At 34.5% G+C, this 18,209-nt stretch overlaps 1 protein-coding gene across 2 annotated transcripts in view; it reads right to left on the minus strand.

Annotated features, from left to right (window-relative positions):
- The window catches only part of LOC149773571 (small subunit processome component 20 homolog), a 169,552-nt gene that overhangs the window by 80,317 nt on the left and 71,026 nt on the right, over positions 1-18,209 (minus strand). For both annotated transcript variants that reach the window (XM_089946373.1, XM_089946372.1), the window contains exons 28-31: positions 11,494-11,572; positions 7,637-7,832; positions 2,758-2,835; positions 1,194-1,273 (exon numbers count right to left, since the gene is read on the minus strand). In XM_089946373.1, the coding sequence (XP_089802499.1) occupies positions 1,194-1,273; positions 2,758-2,835; positions 7,637-7,832; positions 11,494-11,572 (433 nt within the window). The remainder of the gene's footprint in view (positions 1-1,193; positions 1,274-2,757; positions 2,836-7,636; positions 7,833-11,493; positions 11,573-18,209) is intronic.

Consider the following 18,209-nt stretch of genomic DNA (forward strand, 5'->3'; position numbering starts at 1 on the left):
TTTGAGTGGACAGCAGACCCCCAATATTGCCTATGTTCATTTTTTGCATGCAATGTTTTATTTAATTAATGTGGTAAAATTCCTTTATTTTTATGCAACAGTAAACAAAATTAGAAATACAAAATCAAATCAGAAATCAAGTAAGCCAACAGTAGAGGAAGGGCAAGATCACCAAAAGTATTCACCCTACACTCTTTTGCACTGTTGGAGATTTAGAGTGATTCTTTTTCGGAAGGCTTGTCTCATGGGCATCTTTTATGTTTATGCTCAAATTTTGTAACTTAAAAGCTTAAAAGATGACTGGAAAATATTTTACCTTGTCTGAAGCTAAAACTGTCAACCTACAAAAATTTTTTGCATTCTTGTTTACTCAAGAATATATCAATTTAAACTAAAACTGCTTCCATGACACAGATGCCAATATGATTCATCTGAAGGAAAAGTTTGACGTCAAACTGGGACCATAACTCTGCAAAATTTTACTTGAAAACAAAAATGAAAACCTCACCATTGTCTTTTTGACATAAAGTATCAGTCCATGAAATCAAACCAAAAACATACACAGAAGCGCAAAGTTCTATCGTAAGACAGAGGTCATAACTCCACACAATTTTTTGGCAATGTAGTTGAAATCAAATTTGACCATGAGTTTCTCAACGTAAATTCTTAAAGCAAATTTGATTCAAATTCATGAAATAGTTACCTAGCAGAAACTGAAAGGCCATACTCAATTACAATTAGCCATACCTGTGCATAATTTTACCAGAAAAAACCCCAATGAGAATCAAATTTGACTTTTTGATGTCTTCTATGTAAACCCTCATACCAAATCTGGTTTCAATCCATGAAGTTCCTTCGTAAGTTAATGAGTTGAAGCTAAACTGAAAACAGGCCCAATATGATGGGTTGGACAGAAAAGAGTAACATTTTATGTCCTCATCACAGATGTGGCAAGGCATTTAAAAGAAAGTGAAATAGTAAGACAAGTTTTTTTTTCTACCTTATATCAATGTCTGCTTATATGTATATGATAAATTTAAAGAGAAAAAGATTAAAACTCAACAACAATATAAATATCCTTAGATGTTACATCTAAAGATGACGGGGAAAGGGAGTCATTCAATTTAAATCCTATCTTTGTGGTGTTCTTAAACACACCATAGTTCTTTCAAAGTCATTATTTTCAATCTTACCTTGGTAATTTTGCCCAGGTTTGCAGCAATTTCAGCAGAGGAGTAGGTGTGTAAATACCATCTAATGATATTTTCTTCAGCTTAAAAATGTAAACAAAAGTTTATTCTTTCTTGTTTAAAAAATACTGAGAGATATTTTAATGATGACATTTTCTGCAATGTGTACAATGTAAGCATGAAAACACAAGCAATATGTACTTGCTTATAAGTTGAATCTAACTGCAAAGTGCAGAGACCCAGATCTGTCGTTGCATAATGCACCAGCAGATCTGGGCCTGAGCAGTTTATATGGAGTAATCAGTATAACAAACAACACAGACCCTGATCTGCAGACACATCGTGCTACAGCAAATCAGGATCTTTGCTGTTTGCAGTTATGCAATATGTATGCAGGCATTACAGATTTAAGCATATGTACTGTCATTCAAAGCATTTGAAAAACACATGCTAGGAAACCATACTTAAGATAAGATGGACTTTCAGGGGCCATAACTTTTCTTAATGACAAGGAATACCTGAAATTCATTTCCTTCAAGAACCCATCAATACAACCATCATCTCATGCAAAAGATTCAAAAGTTGCTCGGGGCCCCGAGTGGCCGAGTGGTCTAAAGCGCTCTTCGTTACGGATCACTGCCATCTCACCTCTGTCTGCGGCGGTTCGAGTCTAAGATTCAGCCAATGTGGGCATGTGAGAAAGCTTGCCAGTAGCTTCTCGTGGGTCGGTGGTTCTTTCTGGGGTTTTCCGGGTTCTTCCTCCACCATTAATACTGGCCGCCATGTATAGCCTATCGTGCTGAAAAATGGCGTTAAACCCCACAACAACAACATCAAAAGTTGCTCAACATGGGCCATAACTCTGTACAAAATTAAGTACATGTTGCAAAACCCATAAAGTGACTTTTCTTAGTCTATAAAACAAGTTCACTTAAATGCATCAGAATATGTTGAATGATTGTTGAGCTACAATGATTACAAGCAACATCTCATAAAAAGGTATTAAATATACAAGGCCCATAACTCTATCCAAAATGGTGTAAACACGACAAAACCCATAAAAATCACAGAATTGTGATCTATGCCAATTGCAAGCAAATTCTAAGTTTCATGGTGAAGGCAACAATTTGCTTCACACAAGACGTCTGTAAGCAACAGCAGGTTTGCACAATACAGGCTATATGGTGCTGATTAAAGGTTAAGTTATAAGAATATAAAGAACTGCAACAAAATAATATTGGATGGGAAGACACAGCCTTCCAGATAAACATAAACATTTGATACTAAAATATAGAACAATGAGAGTAAAGATGTTTAAATTCTGTAAAAGATATATCAAATAATAGATATAGGTAAAAGATATATCAATAATAGATACAAGTAAAATATATAAAATCTTTAAAACATGATGTCAAAATTTTTTATGCAAACTGTATTCCCCCAAAAATCATGGATTACTCTGGTGGTACATCATATTAAAGTTTGGTATGTTTGGAACAAAAAAGATGAGAGCACAAGTTTAGCTGTGTAAACCTCCAAGTAATTTTACTTCAAATTTTGTACCAACCTGAGGCCAGACTGCTGCTTCAAACATGGCATCTATGTCTGCTGCTGTATAATGGAAGTCATCAAAGTACTCAAAGAACTGAAGAAAGAAAAAAAATACCCATACATGTGACTTGGAACAGAGTGAAATAGTCTACTCTTGTGAAATTGATGCAAACCAATGCATTTAAAACTTTGGACAAGCCAGAATCTAGGATATACAAATGTATTTTAGACTAACTCTGAATACACTGTTCCTGTCTTTAGTTATGTATTACAGCTATAGCTAAATGGAAGCCAGCAATATTACAAATATAGAACTCATGAAAAAGATTGAATAACAGTAAGATGTACTTTTAATATTTTGTGAACTGAATTTGAGCAAATAAAACAAGTTCTGATGGACTTTTGTGACTCTTACAAATACCAATATCACACATCCACAGACAAAACTCAAATTCTTTCCTCTGTAAATTAAAACATTACCCATTTTACAGCTAGATCAAGTGAAGAAGTAAATACCAACACAAAACTGCATAAATTATTTGTTTAATAATCTGAAATAATCTGACATTATACCATTGCCACATGTTATGTATAGCATATCAAATGAGTTCTTTCCCCTGATTTGAAACGGAACATACTGTCAAACATGCCCTAACAGTCATCTGCATTTGACAGCCACCTGATCTTCATGGCCATTCATAATGGAATTTCCTTCAAAAAAGTAATGTTTAAATGGCTAATGGCCTGGTGATTCCTAAAAAAATAATTGTTTCTTACATTTTTAAGTGGTTACTTGAGCAAAATAACTGACACCTCTATGCATGCAAATAAAATGTCTTGTTTTTGCAAGAAAGACATGGTTAGGGAAAAGACATGTCATGTAAATTGACGTGTAAACATGTCTTAAGTTGCTTATATTCACATACTTGTGTCAATCTATTCAGTGTAAGTTCCAACTGTCTAATTTCTCCATGTCATATTAAGAATTGACACCATTAATATTGCTTAGAAAATTCACTTTGGGGTAAATATTTAAGGTAAGTAATCCTTCTGCTAGTCAGCAAACAAACAGACACACAGGCATAGACACACACAGAACTCTGTTACATCCATCAACAAAACCCTAGCTATGGGCCTAATAGCACCTATAGCCTTGACGGTTAGATTCAGGAAAGCCAAAGCTAACAGCGCAGAACCAGATGGCTGATCAAACATTTTACATGCTTTAAGGCAAGTCCTGCAAACAAGTCTTTGAAGTTAGCCTGCAAAGTCAAGAGTAGGACTCAGATCTGGGCAATTCTGAGCCTCCATTCCTTTGCCCTGGCTTTGCAGTAAACTAAGAGAAGGCCGCATCATCCTTGTTCTTACCAGCTGCCAGTGGAAATGACTGCTGCATCATACTGGTTATTTGTTACCTGCCACAAAACTTAGAAGCCCCAAGTCAGTAAAGTACTGACCCATCTCAGTCTACAGTCCTCATTGGGTGCATGGGGCTTAGATATTCTTCATGTCAGGTAGATGGCAATACCCAACATAAAGAAAAGAAAATTTTTCCAGCTTGGAAGCTGGACTCTGTGCCCTCGAATGTCTGATGACCTCCAAATGACAGAAGATGTCTGAAAGACGAACTGACAGACTCAATATGTGAGGCAACCCCCCCTCCACTGGCAAGGCAAGAGTGCTGATGAACACTGTGAACATGGTGTGATTTTGCAGTCTGCAATGAACTTGTGCAGAAAATCAAGACACTGGGAATGATATGCCCCAACTTTATATGAATCCGTGAAGACAAATACCACTTCTATGACTCTTTACTTGACATCCCCAAGTAAAGCTTTTACTCCTTAACAACTTCAATCCCTGAGATGGATCTGATGACAGTTCCTCATGACCCTCATGTCTCAGACAGTGTTGTAAAGGTCAATAAGAATGGCTAGAATGTTTTTAAACTATGTGCTCGGAAGCTGATTTGCATCACAAACATATTCTTTTAAGGCAAACATCACCACAAAGTGTCATGGCACTGTCCAAAATCCAGTTACGATCATCAACTTGACCTGATTATCACCAGTAGACACAACCTGCCCGGTGTACTCAGCACCCACATTTATCATAGTGCGGACTGTGACACAGACCACTAACTTGTCAACAGCAGAGTCTAAAGTGCAGCCCTGAAAACAATATGAAGCCAAATATTTAGGCTTACAATACATCAACACACACAGCATGCAAAATGCTAACAGTACTGAGGAGTCTACTAAATGGACTATAAATCAATGCTAAAGAACTCTAGAGCACCCTAAATTCTATTATCTATGTGTCAGCCATCACCACATATGGAAGAAACAGAACCCATAACCAAAGACTGGTTTGAGACCAAGTCTGACAAAGTGGTGTCAGTGATAGGGGTAAAGAATGCAGCCTTCCAAGAGTACAAACTAAATGGATCACCAAAAAACATTTCTGGACTACAAGTTGGCAAAAAACAACAATGCAGAAGGTAACCAGGCAAATGCACAAAAAATGAATGTGCCAATCTATCCCTGGATAAACAGACCACATCAGACACTGGAAACATCCTGCACAATGTATGATATAGGATCAAAGGCTCTCAGTCATACTGCCATATTGTAACCCACTTGAAGGCAGTGAATGGCAAGGTGATCACAATAGGAGCAAGCAAATGTTTCACTGAATGGACCACTATACTCCCTCAAAACGAACATCTCTCAGCAATTGAGAGCAATAATAAGCAAACAATGCTAGAGTTCAATCAAGCATAAAGATGCCCAAAATGGATTAATTCCAGCCAAGGTGCACAAATGTGGAAAGCCCTACTTGCATCTCTATGAACTCCTTCTGCACCGCCGGTAGGAAAAAGCAGCCCAATAGGACCCATATTGGATGTCCAATAGGCACCATTTTCATTCAGAACCATCTAGACATCACAAAAGTCTTTTACTAAAAACCCTATGTCAATATGACCATCAATTCTGGAAGAATAGACTTCAATAATATGTTCACGATGGCAAAATTGTAGCCTGTGGTCACCTGTTCATAAGGCCATTCTTATTCACTATACCCACCCCACCCCGTCCTATATAAATGTCCACTGTGTAATGGTCACCTGCCTTGTGGGGTCAGTGGCCAGGCATTTTCTAACCAAACAATGCTATTACAGTAGACATGTGCCAATGTGACATGTACATTCTGAAAGCTATCTCAAAAGAAAAAGTTCATGTCTGGGAAGAGATACAATATCCTTTTCAACAGGTTCAGGTTATTCAATATTTGAAATTTGTCTGTAAAGTCAGGCCAAGGTTTATTATTCAATATTTGAAACTTATCTTTAAATTCAGGCAAAGTTTCAGTTCACAGGTCACAAAAATAGTCATATACAGCTTCTCTGGATTTCTTATTTAGAATGGGCTTCAGACAAACAAAAACTTATTTTTATGCTGGCGAGTTGAGCATCTGGCATATATTATTTATATATTATTTTTAAAGCACATACAGATGTTTTCAAGTGAATCTCACAATAGCTGGCTGACAAAAGAATTAATCTTCTGTTTACAATCATACGTAAGTTGTAGGTCAGTAGTGACATTATTGTATTGTCATGGTCCATGAGACAAACTAGGATCTGTGATTATTTTACGTCTGTAATGATTTAACTTTAAAGAATGGATTAAAGTAAGCAGGATACAGTTATCTTGTGTGGAACATAAATTTGGGAGAGAACAATGTGTGTGTGTGTGTGTGTCTGTATGTGTGTGTCTATATATATATATATATATATATATATATATATATATATATATATATATATATATATATATATATATATTCATGAGAAGTAGTGATAACAACATTTTCTGCATTGCTGTCATGGTGGCCATATTGGACTTCAGATTGGCAATGTCTTCAATTATGACCAAATAGATACCATAAGATATGACCATCCATTTAGGCTTAGTGATGAGATTTTGAAGATGGCCTCTATGGCAGTCACACTGGATTTCCAAGCAGTACTATTTTCATTTGGGACCAACTAGACCATGGAATGAAGGTGTCTGTCAAGTCTCAGAGCAAGCCTTCAAGTAGTTTAGGAGGAGTAGTGATTACAAACTTGTATGGATGGATGGATAGATGACAATGTAAGAAAGACCATATCATAAACTCTTCTGGGCTATGACCAATTGAGCTAAAAAAAATATGTAATTTTTATGAAAATATGCAAATCAGATATTTTCAGAGTGGTACCACTGTCTGGCCTCAATTTTTCATGCAATCATCCAACCTCAATCTCATAAAATTCATGACTGTAAATTTCTTCTCTTGCCTACTACTATTAAACTGTAGTTTACACAGACGGAAAGACATCCAACACTTGACGCAACACTGCATGAAAAACTGACTTCTATGCATAACTTCATCAAAGTCGGAGCATGAAGCAGGAAATGAAGTACATAGTGACTAATTTTTTAAACGGTACACCCTCATGAAGAGGCATCTACAAAGTGTATAACCCTATGCCCTGCAATGGACAAGAAATTTTCTTCAATACTGAATCAACTTGTAATTAATGGACATATATAAACATAAGCAGGCATAAAGACACATGGATAAACAAGAACATCTCTCTCCTCCCCCCCACCCCACACACATCCATCCATCTATTCATCCCATCTGCACTTCACCCCCTCACACACACACCCATCCATCTATTCATCCCATCTGCACTTCACCCCCCCCATCCATCTATTCATCCCATCTGCACTTCACCCCCCCCCACCCATCCATCTATTCATCCCATCTGCACTTCACCCCCCCACACACATCCATCCATCTATTCATCCCATCTGCACTTCAATGGCATATCGTTTATCACATACCTCTTTTAACCTGGTCAGTGCAAGCTGTCTGACATTTTTCAAGATTGGGATAACAGATGGGACAAGTCTGTCTCTGTTTTCCAAACACTCTGCACAACAGGTGGTAATACCAAGGATAATCTGGTACAAGGATGGTAGAAAGCTGTCTGAAAGATGTCCCAGCTTTTTGAAGATTGTGTCCATTGTACTCAGTGCCCTAGATGGAAAAATCAAATTAATCAAACGTACTATTTACTTATCTCATTTCAACTTGACAAAACATTACTGAAAAAAAAGAACAAAAATTAGCTTTAGACATAATATATTGTTTAAAATTGCATAAACATGTATATGAGCACATGTATCTATAAACATGTATATATACGTGCACATGTACCTATAAACAAGTATATGTATGAATACATGTATGTATAAACAGGTATATGAGCACATGTATCTATACACATGTATATATATATGAGCAGATTTATCTATAAACATGTACATGTATGAATACATGTATAAACATGTATATGAGCACATGTATCTATAAACATGTATATATATGAGCATATGTATAAACATGTATATGTATGAATCCATGTATGTATAAACATGTATATGAGCACATGTATCTATAAGCAGATGTATCTATAAACATATATATGTATGAATACATGTATGTATAAATATGTATGAGTACATGTATCTATAAACATGTATATCTTAGCACATGAATCTGTAGACATGTATATCTATGAGCACATGTATCTATCAACATTTTTGTCTATGTGTATATCTATCCACCAACATGTTTATCAATGAGAACTTGTATCTATTGATTTTTTTAAACTATGAGCACATCTATTAACATGCATATCTATGAGCATGTGTGCCTAATAATGTTTATCTATAAGCACATCTATCAACATGGATATATATGAGTATGTGTGCCTAATAACATTTATCTATGAGCACATCTATCAACATGTATATCTATGAGCACATGGACTTATAAACAAGTTTAAACATTTTTATGTATAACACACATAGCTTAAACTGGTATAACCCATGCCCCTCCCCAAACCCTCAATTTAAAATATATATTGGTTGTTGTTGTTGTTGTTGTTGTGGGGTTTAACACCATTTTTCAACACACGATAGGCTATGTATGGCGGCCAGTATTAATGGTGGAGGAAGAACCCGGGAAACCCCCGGGAAGAACCACCGACCCACGAGAAGCTACTGGCAAGCTTTCTCACATACCCACATTAGCCGAATCCTAGACTCGAACCCACGCAGACAGAGGTGAGATGGCAGTGATCCGTAATGGATAGCACTTTAGACCACTCGGCCACTCGGGGCCCCAAATATATATTGGTAAGGAATAAACAAGGTGCATAATATGTAATATCAAATTAAAGGTAAATATATAAAAACTGATGATATCAAACAATATTCTTGCAGCTTGGGAAGTATGAAATCAAAATAATATTATTCCTATCTTAATACTTTGTTTAATATGTGTTCCTTTGTGCTTAGAACATGCCATATCCTTAAGGGTTTCAAATGATAAAGTTTCTGAAAGTAATTAGTGGTAGGAGAAGTCCACACATTCTTAAAGGCTGTTTATGTGCCCTAGACTGAGCTGGTTCTGTGGACAACATTTTGCAGCACTCTCATTAACCAATAAAAAACATTTTCTATCATGTTTATGTCATGACTTTGTCTAACTAGCACAAACATTGAAATGACTTTGGTATTTGTATTGCTGGGCAAATCCTGTGCACAGGTGCTTTATCTACTGTGAAAATGTACTGCTCTACAGGTCAAACATTGTTCTTAGTTAATTGCAACTGTTTTGGGGCAATTAAGTTCCCATTTATGACTGATACTGTTCCAACTTCACGATAAAGTTATGCAACCCCGCATCATCAAACTTAAAACTGGTCAATGTAGGAGCCAAGGCAAGACTGTTCTCCAACACAATCATCAATGACCATTACTTTTCCCAGCAAACTGTTCATAGTGGGATGAAATCAACTACCCACCAATGATAGCCATCCTCATATAATTTTCTTTCAGAAACTCTTTTTGGGATCTATATTTTTCCATTCTGATTAAAAATGCTAAAAATATCAAACTTCTGCATATATTTTCTTTAACATCATAAAACTAAAATTAGTCCCAGTGAAATGTGAATGAGGTCAGACTTTTTAGACCTCTTTTGTCAACTTAATCATTTAAACTGACCAAATCAGTCTATAACATGATATCAAGCAAACAAGCAATTTTAGAACATCTAACTCCACTTCATGCAAAATTATTTAATGTGTTATAAAATATTTTTGGTACACTACTTATTTCTCTGCACTTAAGGGCCATACTGTTTATACAAGCATCAAACATGGAAGAATGATACAGTTCTGAAAATAAACCAATTATGCAGACCTGCCAACCCTAATGAGAATGTCTCAATAAGACAAGTCAATTTATTTCCCTAATTTGATCAGTTTTCAGTAAGGTGTAACAAAATATCATATACTGCTATTGTAAAGTTGGATAACGTATTTAAAAATTCGGTATTTGAAACATGCAGCAATGGTAAACATTATGTTCAAAATGAAACGTTTGTAAAGTACATGTAGACCTTAGTTACCACTAACACAGTTGCACGAACTTCAGTTCCCTATGCAGCTCAATGGCTTGTTGTTATTTCTCAACCTGACATAATCCTTGTAATTATCTTCCATTTCACATGACATCTCCTTCCTTGAGACATACTCAAATTGCATGTCATGTCCAATAAACATAATTGTGTCACTTCAAGCGTTTATTCATAAGAATCTGAATATTCCTTTTTATTCTTTTGTGCTGATTATTAACACTTTTTAAGAGGATTATCTGCCCTTTTGTCTTCAACATGCATCACTTGCTGGACACCATTTTTGAAGAATTCTATAATCAACAGTTTGATCATGCAGATGCTTTGCTTGAAAAAATTTGTGCAAGTTAAAGCATCTGAGATACTGCTGTATAGTTACTCTGGTTCCCTAACTCCACTAATTCTAATATGAAACCTGGATCCAAATCAAATGTGGATGAACCAATTATGCAGACATTTTGGGAACAACATTTGCCGTAGTTTTTGCTTTGATTCCTTAACTTCATATTTTAAGGGTCATTTTTGTAAGGCTTACAGCAAAATTATGAGTTGGCAGGTCTTAATAACATGCACTGGAGTGTGACAGCTATTATCACACTTTACCATGAGACATAAAGTGTTTTCTTACAAACATAATCAATGACCATGTATGATATGATGTTGTCAGGATCTTGCTACCTTCACTTTTGGCTGTACTCTGTATCTGCATCGAATGCAGGATAACAGTGCAGACTTACACGTCCACAATTCAACTCAAAATCAGTTATTCCTCCTGTGTTTCACTTTGAAAGCAATAGGCAAACTCTTTGAATTGGTAGGAAGAAATCTAATCATGCATTATAATTTATTAATGAGGTTTTTCAGCCATGTTACCAATGAATATACTATCTATACTTGCTAAGTCCAAATGCATACAACATTGACCCTGATCTGTTTTTGCATAATTCACTAACAGATCATTCTATGTTGTTTGCCTTACTGATTGCACCAAACTGCAGAAACCAAGGTCTGCTGACACATTATGGGATAGCAGATCTGTGTCTGTCCAGTTGGATTAGACTTATATCAAGATATTTCTGTGTATAAAATCAGGGCAAGTCTGTATACATTCTATGCATACACATGTGTTGAGTCTGTGTGAAGAGGTAAGGCCAATATCTGTCAAACAATTGCTTATAATAATTAAATAATAATTAAACCTAGTTCTACTTACCCAAACATTTTCTTTGGTGGCAAGGTGTTTGCAAGATCAAGTTCCTTCTTGGTATTCAGTACCATCTTTAAGGGATTGTCTGTCGCAAACAAATTTAAAAAATGGATATAAAGCAACAAAGATTAATACCAATACTTTAACCACAACTTAATTCTTGATCACATAGCTTGCCTCATCAAAACCTTTAGTTGAATGATTACAAGGCTTGCCTCTACAGAACTTTTAGTTGAAAGATTACATGGCTTGGCTCTACCAAATTTTTAGTTCCATGATTACATAGCTTGCCTCTATAAAACGTTTAGTTCCATGATTACATAGCTTGCCTCTATAAAACTTTTAGTTGAATGATTACATTGCTTGCCTCTATAAAACTTTTAGTCCCATGATCACATAGCTTGAATCTATAAAACTTTTAGTTCCATGATCACATAGCTTGCCTCTATAAAACTTTTAGTTCCATGATTACATAGCTTGCCTCTATAAAACGTTTAGTTCCATGATTACACAGCTTGCCTCCACAAAACTTTTAGTTCCATGAATACATAGCTTGCCTCTACAAAACTTTTAGTTCATGATTACATAGCTTGCCTCTATAAGACTTTTAGTTCCATGATTACATAGCTTGCCTCTATAAAACTTTTAGTTGAATGATTACAGCTTGCCTCTATAAAACTTTTAGTTCCATGATTACATAGCTTGCCTCTATAAAACTTTTAGTTGAATGATTACAGCTTGCCTCTATAAAACTTTTAGTTCAATGATTACATAGCTTGCCTCTAAAAAACTTTTAGTTCCATGATTAGACAGCTTGCCTCTATAAAACATTTAGTTCCATGATCACATAGCTTGCCTCTATAAAACTTTTAGTTGAATGATTACATAGCTTGCCTCTACAAAACCTTTAGCTCAATGATTACATAGCTTGCCTCTATAAAACTTTTAGTTCCATGATTACATAGCTTGCCTCTATAAAACTTTTAGTTCCATGATTACATAGCTTGAATCTATAAAACTTTTAGTTGAATGATTACAGCTTGCCTCTATAAAACTTTTAGTTCCATGAATACATAGCTCGCCTCTACAAAACTTTTAGTTCCATGATTACATAGCTCGCCTCTATAAAACTTTTAGTTCCATGATTACATAGCTTGCCTCTATAAAACTTTTAGTTCCATGATTACATAGCTTGAATCTATAAAACCTTTAGTTCCATGATTACATAGCTTGCCTCTACAAAACTTTTAGTTCATGATTACATGGCTTGCTTCTACAAAACCTTTAGTTGAATGGTTACATGGCTTGGCTCTATAAAACTTTTAGTTCAATGACCACATAGCTTTCCTCTACAAAACTTTTAGTTCCATGATTACATAGCTCGCCTCTATAAAACTTTTAGTTCCATGATTACATAGCTTGCCTCTACAAAACGTTTAGTTCCATGAATACATAGCTTGCCTCTATAAAACCTTTAGCTGAATGATTACATAGCTTGAATCTATAAAACTTTTAGTTCCATGATTACATAGCTTGCCTCTATAAAACTTTTAGTTCCATGATTACACAGCTTGCCTCCACAAAACTTTTAGTTCCATGAATACATAGCTTGCCTCTACAAAACTTTTAGCTCATGATTACATAGCTTGCCTCTATAAGACTTTTAGTTCCATGATTACATAGCTTGCCTCTATAAAACTTTTAGTTCAATGATTACAGCTTGCCTCTATAAAACTTTTAGTTCCATGATTACATAGCTTGCCTCTATAAAACTTTTAGTTGAATGATTACAGCTTGCCTCTATAAAACTTTTAGTTCAATGATTACATAGCTTGCCTCTATAAAACTTTTAGTTCAATGATTAGACAGCTTGCCTCTATAAAACATTTAGTTCCATGATCACATAGCTTGCCTCTATAAAACTTTTAGTTGAATGATTACATAGCTTGCCTCTACAAAACCTTTAGTTCAATGATTACATAGCTTGCCTCTATAAAACTTTTAGTTCCATGATTACATATCGCTTGCCTCTATAAAACTTTTAGTTCCATGATTACATAGCTTGCCTCTATAAAAGTTTTAGTTCCATGATTACATAGCTTGCCTCTATAAAACTTCTAGTTCTATGATTACATAGCTTGCCTCTACAAAACGTTTAGTTCATGATTACATAGCTTGCCTCTATAAAAGTTTTAGTTCCATGATTACATAGCTTGCCTCTATAAAACTTTTAGTTCATGATTACATAGCTTGCCTCTATAAAACTTTTAGTTCCATGATTACATATCGCTTGCCTCTATAAAACTTTTAGTTCCATGATTACATAGCTTGCCTCTACAAAACCTTTAGTAGAATGGTTACATGGATTGGCTCTACAAAACTTTTAGTTCAATGATCACATAGCTTGCCTCTACAAAACTTTTAGTTCATGATTACATAGCTTGCCTCTATAAAACTTTTAGTTCCATGATTACATATCGCTTGCCTCTATACAACTTTTAGTTCCATGATTACATAGCTTGCCTCTATACAACTTTTAGTTCCATGATTACATAGTTTGCCTCTATAAAACTTTTAGTTCCATGATTACATAGCTTGCCTCTACAAAACCTTTAGTAGAATGGTTACATGGATTGGCTCTACAAAACTTTTAGTTCAATGATCACATAGCTTGCCTCTACAAAACTTTTAGTTCCATGATTACATAGCTTGCCTCTATAAAACTTTTAGTTCCATGATTACATAGCTTGCCTCTATAAAACTTTTAGTTCCATGATTACATTGCTTGCCTCTATAAAACTTTTAGTTCCATGATTACATAGCTTGCCTCTATAAAACTTTTAGTTGAATGATTACAGCTTGCCTCTATAAAACTTTTAGTTCCATGAATACATAGCTCGCCTCTACAAAACTTTTAGTTCCATGATTACATAGCTCGCCTCTATAAAACTTTTAGTTCCATGATTACATAGCTTGCCTCTATAAAACTTTTAGTTCCATGATTACATAGCTTGAATCTATAAAACCTTTAGTTCCATGATTACATAGCTTGCCTCTACAAAACCTTTAGTTCATGATTACATGGCTTGCTTCTACAAAACCTTTAGTTGAATGTTTACATGGCTTGGCTCTATAAAACTTTTAGTTCAATGACCACATAGCTTTCCTCTACAAAACTTTTAGTTCCATGATTACACAGCTCGCCTCTATAAAACTTTTAGTTCCATGATTATATAGCTTGCCTCTATAAAACTTTTAGTTCCATGATTACATAGCTTGAATCTATAAAACCTTTAGTTCCATGATTACATAGCTTGCCTCTACAAAACTTTTAGTTCATGATTACATGGCTTGCTTCTACAAAACCTTTAGCTGAATGTTTACATGGCTTGGCTCTATAAAACTTTTAGTTCAATGACCACATAGCTTTCCTCTACAAAACTTTTAGTTCCATGATTACACAGCTCGCCTCTATAAAACTTTTAGTTCCATGATTACATAGCTTGCCTCTACAAAACGTTTAGTTCCATGAATACATAGCTTGCCTCTATAAAACCTTTAGCGGAATGATTACATAGCTTGAATCTATAAAACTTTTAGTTCCATGATTACATAGCTTGCCTCTATAAAACTTTTAGTTCCATGATTACATAGCTTGCCTCTATAAAACTTTTAGTTCCATGATTACATAGCTTGCCTCTATAAAACTTCTAGTTCTATGATTACATAGCTTGCCTCTACAAAACGTTTAGTTCATGATTACATAGCTTGCCTCTATAAAAGTTTTAGTTCCATGATTACATAGCTTGCCTCTATAAAACTTTTAGTTCATGATTACATAGCTTGCCTCTATAAAACTTTTAGTTCCATGATTACATATCGCTTGCCTCTATAAAACTTTCAGTTCCATGATTACATAGCTTGCCTCTACAAAACCTTTAGTAGAATGGTTACATGGATTGGCTCTACAAAACTTTTAGTTCAATGATCACATAGCTTGCCTCTACAAAACTTTTAGTTCATGATTACATAGCTTGCCTCTATAAAACTTTTAGTTCCATGATTACATATCGCTTGCCTCTATACAACTTTTAGTTCCATGATTACATAGTTTGCCTCTATAAAACTTTTAGTTCCATGATTACATAGCTTGCCTCTACAAAACCTTTAGTAGAATGGTTACATGGATTGGCTCTACAAAACTTTTAGTTCAATGATCACATAGCTTGCCTCTACAAAACTTTTAGTTCCATGATTACATAGCTTGCCTCTATAAAAGTTTTAGTTCCATGATTACATAGCTTGCCTCTACAAAACGTTTAGTTCCATGAATACATAGCTCGCCTCTATAAAACGTTTAGCTGAATGATTACATAGCTTGCCTCTATAAAACTTTTAGTTCCATGATTAGACAGTTTGCCTCTATAAAACATTTAGTTCCATGATCACATAGCTTGCCTCTATAAAACTTTTAGTTGAATGATTACATAGCTTGCCTCTACAAAACTTTTAGTTCATGATTACATAGCTTGGCTCTATAAAACTTTTAGTTCCATGATTACATAGCTTGCCTCTATAAAACCTTTACTTGAATGATTACATAGCTTGCCTCAATAAAACTTTTAGTTGAATGATTACACAGCTTGCATCTATAAAACATTTAGTTCCATGATTACATAGCTTGCCTCTATAAAACTTTCAGTTGAATTATTACATAGCTTGCCTCTATAAAACTTTTAGTTCAATGATTACATAGCTTGCCTCTATAAAACTTTTAGTTCATGATTACATAGCTTGAATCTATAAAACTTTTAGTTCCATGATTACACAGCTTGCCTCTATAAAACTTTTAGTTTTATTATTACATAGCTTGCCTCTATAAAACTTTTAATTCATGATTACATAGCTTGAATCTATAAAACTTTTAGTTCCATGATTACATAGCTTGCCTCTATAAGACTTTTAGTTCCATGATTACATAGCTTGCCTCTATAAAACTTTTAGTTGAATGATTACATAGCTTACCTCTATAAAACTTTTAGTTCCATTATTATATAGCTTGCCTCTATAAAACTTTTAGTTGAATGATTACACAGCTTGCCTCTACAAAACTTTTAGTTGAATGATCACATAGCTTGCCTCTACAAAACGTTTAGTTCCATGATTACACAGCTTGCCTCTACAAAACTTTTAGTTGAATGATTACATAGCTTACCTCTATAAAACTTTTAGTTCCATTATTATCTAGCTTGCCTCTATAAAACTTTTAGATCCATTATTACATAGCTTGGCTCTATAAAACTTTTAGATCCATGATTACATAGCTTGCCTCTATAAAACTTTTAGTTTCATGATTACATAGCTTGCCTCTATAAAACATTTAGTTGAATGATTTCACAGCTTGCCTCTATAAAACTTTTAGTTTCATGATTACATAGCTTGCCTCTATAAAACTTTTAATTCCATGATTACATAGCTTGAATCTATAAAACTTTTAGTTGAATGATTACACAGCTTGCATCTATAAAACGTTTAGTTCCATGATTACATAGCTTGCCTCTATAAAACTTTCAGTTGAATTATTACATAGCTTGCCTCTATAAAACTTTTAGTTCAATGATTACATAGCTTGCCTCTATAAAACTTTTAGTTCATGATTACATAGCTTGAATCTATAAAACTTTTAGTTCCATGATTACATAGCTTGAATCTATAAAACTTTTAGTTCCATGATTACATAGCTTGCCTCTATAAAACGTTTAGTTCCATGAATATATAGCTCGCCTCTATAAAACTTTTAGTTGAATGATTACATAGCTTGCCTCTATAAAACGTTTAGTTCCATGATTACATAGCTTAAATCTATAAAACTTTTAGTTCCATGATTACATAGCTTGCCTCTACAAAACCTTTAGTTCCATGATCACACAGCTTGCCTCTATAAAACTTTCAGTTCCATGATTACATAGCTTGCCTCTATAAAACCTTTAGTTCCATGAATACATAGCTTGCCTCTACAAAACTTTTAGTTCATGATTACATAGCTTGGCTCTATAAAACTTTTAGTTCCATGATTACATAGCTTGCCTCTATAAAACTTTTAGTTCCATGATTACATAGCTTGCCTCTATAAAACTTTTAGTTCCATGATTACACAGCTTGCCTCTATAAAACTTTTAGTTGAATGATTACATAGCTTACCTCTATAAAACTTTTAGTTCCATTATTATATAGCTTGCCTCTATAAAACTTTTAGTTGAATGATTACATAGCTTGCCTCTACAAAACGTTTAGTTCCATGATTACACAGCTTGCCTCTACAAAACTTTTAGTTGAATGATTACATAGCTTACCTCTATAAAACTTTTAGTTCCATTATTATATAGCTTGCCTCTATAAAACTTTTAGATCCATTATTACATAGCTTGGCTCTATAAAAGTTTTAGTTCCATGATTACATAGCTTGCCTCTATAAAACTTTTAGTTTCATGATTACATAGCTTGCCTCTATAAAACTTTTAATTCCATGATTACATAGCTTGCCTCTATAAAACTTTTAGTTGAACGATTACATAGCTTGCCTCTATAAAACTTTTAGTTGAATGACTACATATAGCTTGCCTCTATAAAACTTTTAGTTGAATGATTAATTTGCCGCTATACGACTTTTAGTTGAATGATTACATAGCTTGCCTCTATACAACTTTTAGTTGAATGATTAC

This window comes from Sinohyriopsis cumingii, unplaced genomic scaffold (assembly GCF_028554795.1).
Source record: "Sinohyriopsis cumingii isolate HCF-2022 unplaced genomic scaffold, ASM2855479v2 utg000624l, whole genome shotgun sequence".
NCBI lineage: Eukaryota > Metazoa > Mollusca > Bivalvia > Unionida > Unionidae > Sinohyriopsis > Sinohyriopsis cumingii.